This window comes from Pimephales promelas, chromosome 22 (genome assembly GCF_988280905.1).
Source record: "Pimephales promelas chromosome 22, fPimPro1.hap1.1, whole genome shotgun sequence".
In the NCBI taxonomy this organism is placed as follows: domain Eukaryota; kingdom Metazoa; phylum Chordata; class Actinopteri; order Cypriniformes; family Leuciscidae; genus Pimephales; species Pimephales promelas.
The window spans coordinates 21974149-21990690 of NC_142790.1; the positions used below are offsets into that span (position 1 = coordinate 21974149).

General features: G+C 37.2%; 1 protein-coding gene across 4 annotated transcripts in view; it reads left to right on the forward strand.

Moving 5' to 3' along the window:
- The window catches only part of sh3kbp1 (SH3-domain kinase binding protein 1), a 42075-nt gene that overhangs the window by 16553 nt on the left and 8980 nt on the right, over positions 1-16542 (forward strand). For 3 of the 4 annotated variants that reach the window (XM_039685001.2, XM_039684999.2, XM_039684998.2), the window contains exons 3-8: positions 9831-9954; positions 10740-10781; positions 11136-11242; positions 11370-11499; positions 13093-13286; positions 16351-16426. In XM_039685001.2, the coding sequence (XP_039540935.2) occupies positions 9831-9954; positions 10740-10781; positions 11136-11242; positions 11370-11499; positions 13093-13286; positions 16351-16426 (673 nt within the window). The remainder of the gene's footprint in view (positions 1-9830; positions 9955-10739; positions 10782-11135; positions 11243-11369; positions 11500-13092; positions 13287-16350; positions 16427-16542) is intronic. The other variant, XM_039685000.2, reaches the window with a different exon arrangement.

Sequence of the window (16542 nt, forward strand, 5' to 3'; positions counted from 1 at the left end):
TTTTCTTTCATATCTCAGGAGGATAGCTAATTCAAATGTTTGGGATCTGTAAGATTTCTTTTGTTTGTTTTTGAAAGAAAAAGTCTCATATATATATACATTTGAACAGCAGTGCATGTTTAATTTAAGTCGCTTCAACGCTTGCTATTACGGTTGCTAAATAATTTCAGAATAAAATCAAATGTAACAATCTGTAATGTCAGGTAAATATATCATGCCAATTTTATAATCAGTTCAAAGATAATCAATACAATAACATCAAATGCTCCAAAGACGTTAATAAAAGAATTTTGGTGATCTCAGCATGAGAGAGAAGGAGTGGGGAAAGCGATGTATTCTTGAGGTGAGCGTCTCAAACATACCCCTTTTCCACCAAAAAAAGAACTGGTTCGGAACTGGTGCTGGTTCAAAGTTGGTTCGGAGATGGTTCAACTTGCGAACCGCTTCAGAACCTATTTGTTTTTCCACTGACTAGAGCGCCCAGGGAACGATGTCGTTACGTCACTGTGTACGTTTTAGCTAGAAACGCTTGCAAGTACAACATTACTTTGGGATTATCTCTAACTCGTGTACCAAGAAGGCTTTAAAAACAATTAAAAATATGTAAGTCTTTTAATCTTTTCATTTGGTATGTAATCTTTTCTGATAAGTTATGTACCCCTGTCTTGTGTCTTTTTTTTTTCTTTCCATTTATTTGTTCTATATTGTGACTGTTTTCTTCTTTGCTTATAATGTCTTCAATTAAAAAAAATTACAAAAATAGAAACGCTTGCGTGAACTTCAATTACAAAGGCGGACAATTACAAATGTATCTCTTGGCTTTGCGATCCTTTATTATGGTCAAAAAAGATGTTTAGAACACATCTAAACCCGCCCCCAGCCACCGACGTAAGCATGACGTGGTAAAAGAACGGTTCTAGTCCAGCAAAGAGTTGGTGCCGCTTTGGAACCAGTTCTGGCCGAGAACCGGTTCTTTGGCTGTCGAAACACAAAGAACTGGTTCGCGCGCAGGCACCGGCTCCGAACCGGCTCTCAAAATGCTTTGGTGGAAAAGGGGCTACAGTGATGCTAACTTTTTTCAAGAAAGTTCAAATGTTAATTTCCTTTTTTTTCTCAGGGAGTTGCCCTCTGTTCCAGTTTTTCCAGTCTTACATATACTGTATACATATTTTGTTTTTGTCTGGAGAAAAATCTCAGAAACAAGAAACTCAATTATCTTTATTTAATCTTCCAGGAGAAACAATTGAGCATCTCTATAGTGACTTTTCTTCCCAACATTCAGACACTCATAGTGTGTCAGGAAGTAAGCATCTGAAAAATGTTCACAATCTTACGGAATCTCTTATCAGAGCATTAGATGGTCAACTTTGGGTAAAAATGCAGTTGAGCAGCTGTGACTTATAAACCATGCAGATTTTTAAAAACAAAGTGCAGTTCTTAGCTCTTGGTCATCTCATGTACATTAGTTAATTTATTGTTTTTATTGATTTAAATGTCTACTTGTTTTAGGCTGTGCTTTAAAAGGAATCCTTTTAGTTTCAGTTTTACTTTTAGTTTGTCTTTGGACTTTTCTTTTAGTTTCAGCATGCTAAATCATAGTGTGCTAAAACCCTCTCGGATAAGTTCTGTCTCTAAATGTTCTACTCAACCATGCTTAACAACTTACCTAGCCAAAGATAAGCAGTGACTCATTCTCGTGTGATGTATAAGTGGAAGTGTGCATTATCTTTAAGAGAAAGAGACTCAAGAAAGCGTGTTGCCATCTACAGGTGTTTCCTGTTTGAGGTCTACCACAAGTAAATCTCTCCCTTATCCTGTTTGTCTGTCGATTTGTGCTTGAAGCGCTTTGGCAAAGCTCAATCAGATCTCTTGTAGTTCTGCTGAGCTGCCACATGCTACGGGGAGGTTATGATAGTGAGTGATGATAAATAACAGTCGCAAGCTCACCAGTGGGCCGGTCGGTACGGGGGGGCTTCCTCTCTGGCAGATTGATTCAGTTCATTCGTGCATCCCAGCTTCCTGTTTTGGTGATGTGATAATGGGCTGATCATTAAGCCTTTTGTGATTAAATGAGCGATGTAATTTTGAATAGACAGGCATCACAAGTGCTCAATAATGGACTCATGCCATCCTGCTTTTCTCTCTCTCTCTCTCTCTCTTTTTTTCTCTGATTCAATTCGACACAGCTGGCAAGGATTGTTTCAGTATCACGTTTTTAATTAAGATCAGATAGTCTGCTGGTCTCTGAATTGAAATAAGGAGATTATATTCTGTAATAAATGACTTTTTTTTTATCTCAATTGTGCCCTCTCCTTCTCGGTTGTTATTTTACTAGATTTTATATTTCATTTATATATTTTGGATTTCATCATAAATGGCATAAATAGTGCTTTTTGAACATAAATAGTTTTTTGTTTACAACCTTTAACATTTAGCTTTAAATTGTAAATGCCATTACTACAGCATCTCTAAAACATTTATGATTCAGCAGAATTGGCTCGATCTGCTCAGATTTTGTGTCAGATGGCCCACAATGCAGAACAACTAATCGCTGGATTTGCCAAACTTTGCATGATTCATGGTATTGAGCATTTTGGAATATATTCAAGAGAATGAGCTGAGTCTCTTAATTCCTATGTTGTTATCTTTGCAACTTTTCACAAAGACCGTTGGCATTATTTATTGTTGATATTATTGTAGCGTAATTCATTTCAAAGTTACATATCCTCTCTGTCCCATTGGAAGGTTACCAGATAGATGGGTGGATTAATGGATGGATGGATGGATGGATCTTCATTATCTCTGTAGAGGTGCTTTACATTTTACTTGGTGTCTGAGCTGTCTAAACTACTGTTTTAATCCATCAAAAGCATTTGTGTATGTGTCTACATGCATGTGCATATAGTTTTTTCTTATGTATGGTTGTTATTTCTACCTATCTGTACTTTAGTGTGAGTGTGTCTCAGCGTGGGACTCTGTTCTCGCTCCACTGCACTAATAATCCATTGGGGGCGGCAGCTCATGAAACTGTGTCACAGCCAATGAAGCGTTTCACCCTGAAACGTGGAATTCTGTATCCCGGCATCCTGAAGCACTTGCTGATGTAACTGGATTGTAGAGCATTTAACCTCTTAAAAATAAGAGGGAGGTTTAGGTGGTGTGCTGGATTGTGGAGTTTTACGTCATTCATTGTTCTTGCTCCATTCTTCTACTCTAGTCAGAATTGCACTTCACTGCAGTCTCGTCATCATACTGACGAATTTCCACCCACCATACCGGCTGCTAAGGACCTTTCGGTCACATTATTTTGGGGGAAATTTTTCAGGCAAAAAAGATCCATTGTCTCTAGTCAATAGTTCAGCAATATAGAAGCACAGCTTGCACAGAATTCACTTTCAAAGTAAGCAACTTTTTTTTGATCAACATAGTGAATTTAACCTTTTGTGCCTAATTAAACCTTTTGTAAAATCTGTGCAGGGAAATATTTCACCCTCACATGAAAGTCACCTATGAAAATTTGCCAAACATCGGTAAATGTCCCTTAAGTATACCTTCTGAAAGAGCTAAGTGGAATAGAATGGAATGGAAAAGTGGAGCATCAAAAGCAGTTGGGCCAACAATTAGTAAAGAACTTTTTCAAGAGGATTTTACACTGCTAGCTGTCTAACAGTTAACATATAGCACACTGTTTGCATGCTAAGTAAATCTAAACATAAGACAATCTAAAACAAGTCAACCATCTTGGCCTTGGTCTTGTTATTTATGTGAAGTGTCTATCTTTAAATATCCAAGTGTTGGATCAATTTAGCTGTACCTATATTGCACATTGTATCTGCAAGTTAGCTTGCTAGCTGCTAACTTGCTACATTAGCTTATATATGATCTGACCCTTTCCTTGAGTTCATATAAATACATTTTTCATACATCATGCAGCCTGGTTCTCAGCATGAGCAGGCCTGTGGCATTGATCAAAGAGCAGCGCTAGCATATCAAGGTCGTCTACACTGTTGTGTATGAGAGAGCCTGTCATTCCCCGAAGCACATGATGGCTTTTTTCACTCCTCCCTGTGTAGTGGAAGACCAAGGCACGATGAGATGCTGTGGAAACCAGCTACCATTGACCATCTGGAGCAGACCAATGAACAGGGAGGGCAGGAATGTAGATCACACACACTTTCAGAGCTCTGTTAATGCTCTTGCGAACAGGAAGTTAGAGAAATGGAGTCTTGTGATAGCCCCGAGTATGAGGTCAATGTGTGTGTGTCAGTGTGTTAAAAGAATAGCCATGTTTGAGATTCATGCACAAATAGTTGGTATGTGGTGGAAGTCTTCGTGGCCTGAAGAATGCAAGTATGTGAACGGCCCCTTCTAATCTGTTCCTTTGATAAACCCAGACTCTTTCTGTCAGGTGAGTCTGATTAGGCATCTGCTGTTCCCACCATGCATTGCAAAACTGCTGTTTCTGCTGGCAGGTTTATTTTTACAGATTAAAAGGAAAAGGTCTGGTCTGGTCTGTGTGTGGGTATAGTGTCGTTTGATGGAGCGCACTGCAGAAGTTTGCAGCTACAAACTGTGGTTTGACTTTAGCTCAGTTGAAGCCTTTGAGTTTTGCAGGAAGTGAATATTAAAAATGTGAGCCTTGCAGCTGCGTGCCGTAAAGCGAGATGAGCGAAAAACAACGAGTTGTGATTGTCCCCTCTACACCAGTTACCATCTTAATTACGGTTTATTGTGTTTGTTTGTTTTTTTACTAAAAATGATAAATGGTTTTAATATTGCTATCCAAAAGTATCCTCGAGCAAAAACACAGCTTGTTTGCATGTTAGTGATGTGTTTAATTGTGTATTTTCAGAAATCAACAAGTTAATCGATTAATCGACTGGTCGTTTGGGGAATCCATCTTTAGGAGGCCTTGTGTAACAAGCTTTGAGCAACACAATTCTTATACTTGACCTGAACCATCAAAAACAGCACGAGATGTGATGCAGTGGCCAAAGATTTGTGTTTTTATGTGTTTGGCTGCATCGGCAGTGCATTAAAGAGGATGAATTTAAGTATAAAACTTTTCCAAGATCCTGTACATTAGCACAAGTGTGATTGTGATTGTGTGTGTGCGCGTGCGAGGCTGCGCGAGTGGAGTGTGTGAGTGTTAGCATTAATGTAAATTAAGTACACAACAGTTTCATGCGCTTTTAGTTTTTACTACTGTTTGTTCTGATTGGTCTGGTTGTTGACTGTGTTTTGATGTTTGCTACATTCAGAAAGTGATATGTATGATGTGATAATCGTAATCGAATTAAATCGTGAGACCAGGGATGATTCACACACCCCTAGCTGTAACGTGAAATAACAATGAACGATGCTTTCACATCATTTAGCAGTAGAGTTTCATGTTAAATTTTGCTAAATTTAAATTTTGTTAAATAATACTGTTTTTTTTTAATAGAAGTCTCACCAAGGCTGCATCTATTTGATTAAAATATAGTTAAAGTTGCCTTCTGGCACATAAAATCAAATCATATTCCATATTCCACAACAGATGGGGGCAGTATACCTCCAGAAAGTGAGTTGTGCCACTCTCACGTCTTCACTCTCACGTCTTCAAACAACACAAGCGAGCGCTGTTTTGCTCTCTTTCTAGCGCATATTATTCAAATCATTTGACACGATAGTAAAAGGTTGGAAGACCGCAGCTTCACGTGGAGCATTTAGAGACTCAATGAACAACATCAAATGATGAAATGATGAAGACAATGATCAACACTAAATGATGAAGACTGTCTCATAGACGCCTGTCTCAAAAACAAGTTGCATTTCGACGATATGGGAAAATAAAAGCCTGGGCTATTATTTTAAGTTTACGGTATTCGTTTTGTTCATATTACACTTTTATTGTTAGTTTGAATTAATTTGACAGACAGCATTCGCTTATGTTGATCAAGCTAGCGCCATTCAGAGCTGCCAACTCTCACGAATTCACCGTGAGACACGCAATTGACACTTAGCAAACAGGTTAGTTAAGCTCTCAGATTCTGTCAATTTTATTACGCAATTCAAACAATAAATACTGTTTTGGCGCTTGTACATGTTACACCACAGATCCCTAGCGCACATGAACCGATCATCTCTACTAGCTAATGGAAAAAGAACATGAACACTGTTGAAAGATACCGTATGCTACAACTTACCAAAATGTATTCCTCATGCATAATGTCGACCAATCATTTTTTGAACTCTTCCCTGAACTGAAATGTAGTAGTGGGCTGTATTTCCACACGACTGACATCAGGTTCAAGTACACACAAGCCGCGCGAGTTACTCGTCTATGGCAGTTTGGCTGGTGGTCATGTTGCCCGACCGCATACCGCCTCCCATGGCCAAAACTGGTATTACGACACCTGCTGGGCCAGGGCTAGTAATTTAGCATGCTAATTTAGGTTTATATCTCGGCAGCACTATAACTTGTCAGTTTTTTTAATGACGTCATTGCACTTATTTCTTCTCATTCTTTTGATGCGTGTAGCTCATTTTTTGGATATTTTTACTTCAATTATTACATATGGCACCTTTAAAACGGTAATATTGTAAAGTATTATTACAATTCAAAATAACTGTTTCAATATATTTTTAAGTAGAATTTATACCTTTTTGCACTTGTATGATGCACTAACTAATCTAGACAAACTGTTTTTTTGGGGGGACTAGTCAGCCATTGTGACCCATTTCTAATGTGTTTATGGGTCTGCATGATCCTTCCCATTCTTCTTGCTCAAGTTTCAGTGTGTGACCTGCTATGTGATCTCCAGCTGTAGTTTGGCCCCTAGGGGCCTGGCTTTAATAAGTTGCCATTGGCGACACCATAAGGTATGCAGGTAGACCATTACACATATGCCATACTATCCATGCTTTTATCAGTTTGTATGGAGCTGCATGTACATTGCAATAACTTGTTTACTGTACCACTCTCTAACCAAAACCAAGTGTGGTATTGGTTAGAATCAGGCCAACCTATTTGGGGAGAAGCTCCTACAGCCACAAATAGTTTCTATCCAGAAATGCATTTTTTTTCTTTTTTAAAATTCAGGACTGATTACTGAGTTTTTAATGGTGATAGACTATAGTACTTTAACACTAAAAAGTACTTGTACTTGCAGTAACACTGACTTTGCTTCTGAACACTGTGACGTATTCAGATGTTTTCAGAGTTCATCAGCTCCATGCTGATGGCTGGCACCGGCTGATCCGACTCGAACAGTAGGACTTTGTGAGATGTCCCGTCAATCAATGAGCTCGCCTGTCTGCAGTGCTATCACAGTGACTGAGAGAACTTTGCACACTAACAGTGTAGTTAATGCTAGGGCTGCAACCCTATGCAAACAGGGCACATTCATATATAGTGTATGTTAAACATTTGTGTTCAAAAATAGCTTCAAATATTGGGATAGAATATAAAAAAGTTAATATAAAAAGTTGTTAATGCCTACTTTTGATGTCTAAAGATATTCTTCTGATGAATTGGTAAATGATTGCTTTCAGTTACTTTGTTGTGCTCCATTTAATTGACATGCGCAAATATTTAAATTTTAATAGTCCAGCTAAACTCACACCCAACCAGCACTAATCATCATAAACCAGTCTGAACTAGCATGAAATCCTTCTGGTCTTTTCAGCAGGACGGTTGCAGTGTGTTCTTCTCATCATAAATAACTTGATAAGGCAGTTATGGCAGGGCGAATGGAATTTTGTTTTCAGGGTTTTTTCTTGGAAAAAATGTTTCTCGTATACACAGATGTGTCTACACACACACACACACACCACACACACACAAGCAATACAATACGGACATTTACAGGATCCAGTGTGATATGCTGCTCAAGGTCAACTCTTATTTGCTGTTGAGGGCTCTGTCCTTTCGATCTCTCTGGTTATCTCCTGGCTTTCCAGCAAGTGTGTGTGTGTGTGTGTGTGTGTGTGTGTCATTTTTAGCTCTCATAGCATTCTGTCTTAACTTCCTTATATTTCTAGGAATTTTTTTTAAAAGCTTTTACCAATACATCACATGCATTTAAAATATTCATTCTTTCTCTTCCATGAAACAGGCCAAAAAATTGATTCTGTTCTATTTTAAGCATCATATTTGTACAACATCTAATGTAAAATGAGTATATTTGCATAAGCGATGAACCATAAACATTGCTTAAATTTTTACTTGACACAAAAAACTACTGGATTTCATCATGCAACATTTTATAGAGATGGTGTCAAAATATCAAAATGGTGTGATATCAGGAAAACCTTGTGGTCTGTGTGCATGTGAGTGGTCCGCTGAGCGGATGTTAAATGCATGATTTTTATGGTTGGATAGCTCTTATACAGCATTTTCTCTATAACCTTTTCACTTCACACTTAGACTGTTCACTGCTCTCTCTCTCTCTCTCTTCGTCTCTTTCTCACACTTTCATGCAGTCGACATAAAGAAAGCTAAGTACTGTAACCTTATTTCATTTCCTGTCTGATAACTTATAAATTGAATTATTAAAATAAAATAGCATTTTCCTTTGTGAGAGACACTTCCTGTTTGTGTGTCATGATAAATTCTTATGCATCTTCCCATTAAAAATTTAAGATGTGCTCTTGAAAATATAGTTGAGATGAATGTTTTAAAATGTCCTCATGTGGAATGACACTTTTATCTGTAAGTATGAAGCATCCAACGAGCAGATCGTCTGCTCTTATACCTCTAAATAAATAACCCTGTCAGAGTGAATGAGAGAGTAAAACACAGAAAGCACTTGCAGCGAAAGCAGAGAAAAATAACATGCAGGAAACTGAGAAAGGATGACAGCTCTGTGTGAGCCAAGAGATGCTCGAGATCTTTCTCAGTCCTCTTAACCTTTAGGAACCTTACATTCACAATTCCTATGTGCAGAACAAGAGAATGAGGATGGCAGCGCAATCATTGTGCAATCATCGCATATTGCCAATCATATATTGTATTATGACCATTTCAGTCAATGTTCAATTTGCAGTGTAACTTTCATTACAAATCCTCATTACAAATGCAGCTTTATTTTTACATCAGCACAGGTAATGCCGCAAGATGCACATCAGTAATGTTTTTTTTTTTCCTAAAGCACATTTATAAAAGCTACTTAAATGTCCTAATTGACCTAAGGCTTAATCCTGGCTTGATCTAAACCCTGTCTGTGAAAACAGGCCATATTGTTGTAAAATAATATTATTTCAATGCAATACTAGTAACAACACAAATATTTATAATGCAATAGTATAATATCCAGGTGATTTTTTTTATACATGTAATAAAACAAACACTTAAAATTGTAGTTAAAAGATATAGAAATATTTAACATTTATATTTTTTTGTCATTAGTATCTGTCATTAGTTGTTCTACCTTGATCGCCTAAATCATAGTTTAGTTTTACAAGTTTAATGTGAGCTTCACTCACATTAGACAACTATTAAATACTATTAGTCAATTATTTGAATTGCTATACATCACCATCCATATTTTCACAACCTTGACCGCGCTAGTGGTGGGAGGGAGAAGTGAAGTACAGACAGAGCTGCTACTTCTGCTAACAGACGTACAGACAGATGGAGTGTGTTTTGTGTGTGTGTTTTTTGGAGTTGACTCTGAGTCACTGTACGGCCCATCCAGGAAACGAGCACCGCTCTGCTGCACTGAGGCCTATCACCGCCTCTCTGTCTGCATGTCTCTGTCTCACACACACACACACACACAGTGAATGAGAATGGACCAGTGCTCCCCCTATTGTTTCACTGCATTAAATGCCCTTTTCTATTTTAGGAGATAAAGAAAGACTCGAAAAAGGAGGTGAAGAAGGAGTCCAGTTTGGCCGGATCGAGATCAGACCTGTCCAATGGCAGCGCCAGCCCGAAATCAGAACCCATCCTCAGACCCGCCAAGAAAGGTAGCACGTCTGATCTGAAAACTAGACCAGTGCTTATTCAGCACAAAACACCCACACAAACACGCCCTCGTGTCTCACAGGACAGGATTTGGGGGCTGGTTAAAGTTTCTGTGGATCAAAGATTCAATTAAACAGAGATCTGATTCTGATATGCTTCTCACAGATGAAGAAGACAATAAAATATATATAAAAAATGTTGCAGACTCTTATCCTTCTTAAATGTGGCAAGTCACCCATACAGGTCCAGAGTCTGTCCATCAGACCGGTTGTAGTGTGTGTGATTAGGCCTTTGAGATTAAGTACAGTAATACTCTCCTCAGACCAGAAACCATTTACTCCTACCACTTCCTGTGTGTGCGTTTGTGTGAAGGTACACAATTATACATTATTAAATCACCTTCACACAGACACAATAACATAAACATCACGTTTTAATTGGGCCACTGTGAATCCTCGGAGTAGTCAGAGATCAGTTTGGCTATATTAGTTGAGTATGTTGCCATATTAAGTTAAAATACAATGCATAGTGAAAAAATATTGATGAAAATATAACCATGAAAATAGTACACTTTCTTATTATTTACTTAAAAAAATAATTTGGGTCATAGAGATATATATATATATTTCTAAATCAACTATTTTCTCTTTTTTTTCTCTATTTAAATGTATTATCTGGTTTCTGAAACAAAGAAACATTCTGTTTAGAGTCCTCAATGTATGTATATCACCTGATTTTCAGACAACAGCACTAGTGTTGGTTCATGTGACTTGAATTTGTTTTGCAGATAGAGATGTTGGTTTCCAAAGAAAGCGCGAACCAAAATACAGTATGTTTGTCTCATTGGTTTTCCCCAGAGTATTAAATATTAATAATAAATCAATATATTAAAATTGACAGGTCAGAGTTGAGATGCCCGCAGTTTCTCTATTCTTTAGAGAACTGAAACTGAGTATCTATTGTCAGAGGCTAATTCATGAGCTACATACAAGTCTGTATGTATAGTGATCAGCACTGGAGTAAAATGTGTTGTTAATTGTCTAAAATAAATTAAAGAGAAGAGCGACATCTAGTGCTTGAATGTGTAAGTGCTGCTCTGTTTTGTTATTTGTGGATGGATGATAGATAGGTAGATAGGCAGCTCACACATCATTTATCCACATGTATTATTTCATGTAAACAGGCGAGGCAATCCGAAAAAGACGCTGCAAAGCTACCTTTAGCTACACTCCGCAGAATGAAGATGAGCTAGAACTAAAGATCGGAGATGTTATTGAGATTCTGGGTGAAGTGAGTACTGTACAAGACTAGTTTAAAACGAATATGTGACCATCGCATTATAAATATATTTAATGTCACACATTGTTTCTACCAAATATGGAGTCTCTAATTCTTAAAACTGTGTTTTCTCGCTCAGGTGGAGGAGGGATGGTGGGAGGGATCTCTCAGCGGCAAAACTGGGATGTTCCCTTCTAACTTCACCAAGGAGCTGTTGGCCGAGGCAGAGGATCTGACCCCACAGGAAGACACGCGCAGCGCACGAACCAGTCAGTCTCTACACCATTATACTCTCTTGACCACATCTGAAAATGCTTACTCATCATGTCTGTGAAAATTCCCAGGGATCCAGGTCATAATAGAAAACAATGGAATATTTTTTGGAGCTTGTTTTTTCTTCTTATTGAAGATATATTGGCTTATTGAAGTGATGATTTCCCGGCAAACAAGCAGATGGTGAAACATGAGTTTTTCATCCCATCGCATAAGACGGTCATGATTCACACCATTAAGCGAGCGACTCCCACAGTGATTTGTGAGTCTTGTGATATTACAGAGTGTAATGAGGTTAAGTGTGGGCAAATCTCCACCTCCTCCCCACAGCTGATGAAGTCATTCAGATAAGTGGTGAAACATTTGTAACACATGGAAGAAATGCATCCAGATGAAAAGTTTTACAAAATATCCAGCCATGTCTAATCAATCATGTTACATGCATCTTAGCATGCACTTACTTCTCTGCTTTTAACCAGTCACAAATAATACAATAATTTAACAAACTATTAAGATAAATCACTTACTAGATGAAGTTTATTTTATATGGTTAGCTGCATGTCATGTGACCATAAGCCAGCATCAGAAAACTGTGAACATGCAAATGTGTTGTTTCTAAACTATTCATTTAATATCTCAGAGGTACTAAAACTAAACATTTATATTAAAGAAAAAAACACATTTTGGAATGCCTGGCCTAACATGCGCAAATTTAGCTGTTTTGAGTGTTCAGAATATATATATATATATATATAGGGCTGTCAAACGATTAATCGCATCCAAAATAAAAGTTTGTGTTTACATAATATATGAGTGCACTTTGTAGAATAATTTTATATATATAAATACACAGACATGCTTGTATATATTTAAGAAATATTTTCATGTATATACTGTATATAGATTTATGTATAATTTATATTAAATGTAAATATTTTATATATAAATAATATTTTTTCTTAAGTATACATGCATGTGTGCGTGTGTGTGTGTATGTATATATATATATATATATATATATATATATATAAAATAAATTTTCAAAATAATTATACACAGTGCACCCACGTATATTATGTAAACACAAACTTTTATTTTGGATGTGATTAATCGTTTGACAGCCCTAATTTCTGTGAAGAGCTGAATTTTCTGAATTATTACCCCAGTCTTCAGTGTCAAATGATCCTTCAAAAATCTTTATAATATTCTGATTTGTTGCTCAAGATATCTGTAAACAGCTATTTATCTTTGTCGTGACATTTGATCACATTATTGCATTCTTGCTAAATAAAAGTATTGTTTTCTTTTAAAAATACTTTTAACAGTAGTGTATATTTACAGTATATAATAAAGTGATACTTTATAAATAAATGGTGGTCATTAACATTCGTTTTAGCTGTAACATTTACATATAATACCAATATCAGCAAAATTTCAGGATTCATTTACCAAAATTCACCTACTGAAATGCACAAGCGTTGACAGATCTACTCTAACAGTCCAGCTGTGAAGATTAAGAATGATGGTGTATTCAAAGCTGCATGCAAATGCGTTCGGTCCTCCTTTGAAACGTGTTTGTGTATTTGCAGGTATAAAGGACAGCACCGGCTCAGAGAGTGATGGCGGCGACACCTGTAGTTTACGGTCTGACACTGGCAGTGTGTCCTCCAGTTCTGAGATTCAGCCCAAAAAGGTTCGGGGGTTCGGCTTCGGGGACATTTTCAAAGACCAGCCGATCAAGCTCCGCCCACGATCCGTGGACATGGATAACGAAGTGGAGAAGGTGAGTTTGGAATATTGGTTGCTCTGTGTTTTAATGAAGCAAAAGAGAAGTGGATGTGCGGCTCTCAGAATTTAGGACTTTTTTCTTCAGTAATTACAGTCAGGCCGTCTCTATCTCGGTCCCCTGCGTTCACTCTGCCTTCGGCCCCACAGTCTCTTGTTCATTAAAACCTTCCTGCCTTCCTGTCCCACTGAGAGTGGTGCATTCCTTTGCTCATTTCCTCATGTTCTCTACCCATCGTTGGATCTCTTTATTAGTCCCACGTTTAATTTATGCCTTTCGTTTCTTTTTTCTTTCTTTTTTGGGGGGTTTGTGTTATCGTGAAAACTGATTATTTTGTGTGTTTGTCTTTCTCTCTGCCAAGTTCTTGCTCAGACGTGTGAGTCTGTGTAGTTAAGAAGTCGATAGTTATGTGTGAAATAGCATACTACCATTCAGTGCATAATATTTCTGCAGTACACAGTATGTATCATATTCATTTGAACTTTCTATATGCTTAGAATACTCTAGGGATGCACAATATATGGTACCATATTATCATGCATGATAATTAAATTTTCCATTCTTTATAATATGCTGATTTGTTGTTGCTCAAGAATTTTTTTTTTTATTAATATTAATGTTAATGCTAAATATGTGCTGCTTAATATTTTTGTGCAAACCTTGATGGAGTCTTTAATGAATAGAAAGTTCTAAAGAACAGCATTTATTTGAAAAAAAAAACAATTATTAACATAAATGTCCTTTGTCACTTTTGATCACATTAATGCGTCCTTGCTAATTAAAATAATTATTTTCTTTTTGAACAGTAGTGTGTATTGATTTAATACTATGTGCAATATATCAGTACCATATTGATTATTGCCCGGTATTAAATATTTAATTCTGCATGATAATTCCCCATATTTTCACATTTACATTATTCTATATAAACATACACATGTATTATGTAAACACAAACTTTAATTTTGGATGCGATTGATCCCGACTAATCATTGCCCAGCACTAATATAAAATATTTATTTATCGGCTAACAACACAGTGATCCGCCTTCATTATTGTACCCATAAAGCAATGTGCTCCACTCAATCATCTTTTTCCTATGATAATTGAATCAGATAATATCAGAATTTTACACTGACACACATTATTACAAAAACTTAGATTAACAATCCAAATAATCATATTTAACTGAATTAAACATGCAACATGAGGTCATGTGGGAACAATATACCTTAATATGGTTTCAATGTTTAAACTTGCATGATATCATTTCACGTTAATTAAAGAAATAGTTTGCAGTATACACATCATACTGTAGAATGCAGTAGGGAAGTTATCCATGTCTGCGCATGCGCAAGCGAGCTGGGCCGGTGCTCTCTGTCAATAAGAAAGGAAGTTATTGTCAAAGAAGTGTTTATGGGACATCCTCTGCACTTTGTGTCTCTTCAGCCTCACTTTGTTTATTCTGAAAGAAGAGGAAGTCTCTTCAGATCTATTGTTATATATTCCAGCGCTTTACTCTTCCACCTGTTACAAACAGAGACAATATTCTACTTTGCAAGGCAAGTGATTATTGCATATGGAAATGCAGTGTCGTTTATAAGCTGAAGGTTTACCCACATACAAATTTACCACACCCTGACACGGCTCTCTTTCCATGTCCAGCCCTCACCTCCTCTCTTCCTCTCTCTCTCTGAGTGGTTTCCTGACTGAAGGGCTGTTTTAAAGCAGAAGTGGGGCTTTTGAGTCTGTACGAGACTCATGACTCAGGGGGGAGTGAACCGTGGTTAGACTCAAAGCTTGTTGCAGGCAGGTCTTGTGCACACCGTCCTACGTATGCACGCCGGATATATCTGAAGGATTGTTTTTGTCATTTTGAGCAAAGAAGAAGGTAAATAAGACCCATTTTTCTCGACAACTCTTTCTTAATCCGTCCGTCTTTCTACAATATGTTAACGATGCTAAAACTGTGGCTTCATCGCTGGAAACGAGCTGTTATATACGACGGCCGAGATGTGTTTCGTTTCATGTGGCGTGATTTGGGCTTCAAGACAGGGCATTATGGGTGTTCTGGGGTGGAAGTCACCATAGGGTCTTCACAGAGATGACATGTGGCTTTTGAGAAGAGCAGTCCAGATGTTGTAATGATGTCGTTTAAACATTTGGGTGCCACATGGCGCTTGTTAGTCCGACTCCATCGTGACTGCTCTAAATGAGAGGAAAAGGAAGAGAGGGAGAAGGAGGAAGAGTGGGTACATTTTTTTTTTTTTCCTGAGTGAACAGCGAATGTGTGTGTTAAGGCCACATTGGGAGTGCAGGATGTTAAAGAGCTTGTTGTATGTCAGATTGGATTGATTCCCTGGCATGTTTGTGGAAGGATTGTGGCTTCCCTGTGGGAACGAGTCCAGATAAACAGAGTCAACTGGACAGTATGCTATTCACACACACGTATGTTTGAATTCACTGGGCCCCCTGACAACTTCCTTATGGCCTCCTAACTGCACAATAGCTTTTGATTAATTCTGCAGATTGTTCTTTGTTATCAAAAAATGCTGATATTTTTCGGGTCAATGTTTCTAGTTGCCCTCATTGACTGCCATGCATACTCAACAGCATTATCATTTTTTAAAATGAATTTACTATTGATATTAATTTACTTTAACATAAATGTATAAAGATGTATAATACACTACATAAATAAGTAAAGACTTTTCTATACTATTTATTCAGCAAGGACACTTTCAATTATATTTATAATGTTGCCAAAATATTTATATCTCAAATAATTGCTTCTTTTTCACAGAAATATTAAGCAGCACAGCTATTTTCAACATTGATAATAATAAGAAATGTTTCTTGGGCACCAAATTAGCATATTAGAATGATTTCTGAAGGATCACGGGACAGTAATAAATGGCATTTTAAAATGTATTTAAATAGAAAACAGTTATTTTAAATTGTAATATTTCACAATAAACTGGTAATGTTTTATCTTGTTTTTATCTAAACTTTTGAATGGCATGTTCAAAGTAGTATTATACAAGTATTTGATTCTCCTCAGCCTCCGATGGTGAAGAAAGTCACTCCAGCTGTTGCCCAGGAAACCATGAAGGCGGAGCCTGAAAACAAGGCCAAAGGTAACAAGATTATATCATACATGTTCTGTGGATTATTTCATTGACTAGATTGTCCATGTATTCAAATTCTATGCAAATAGGACATAATTGTTTCTTGATGTGACTTGTGGCTGTGA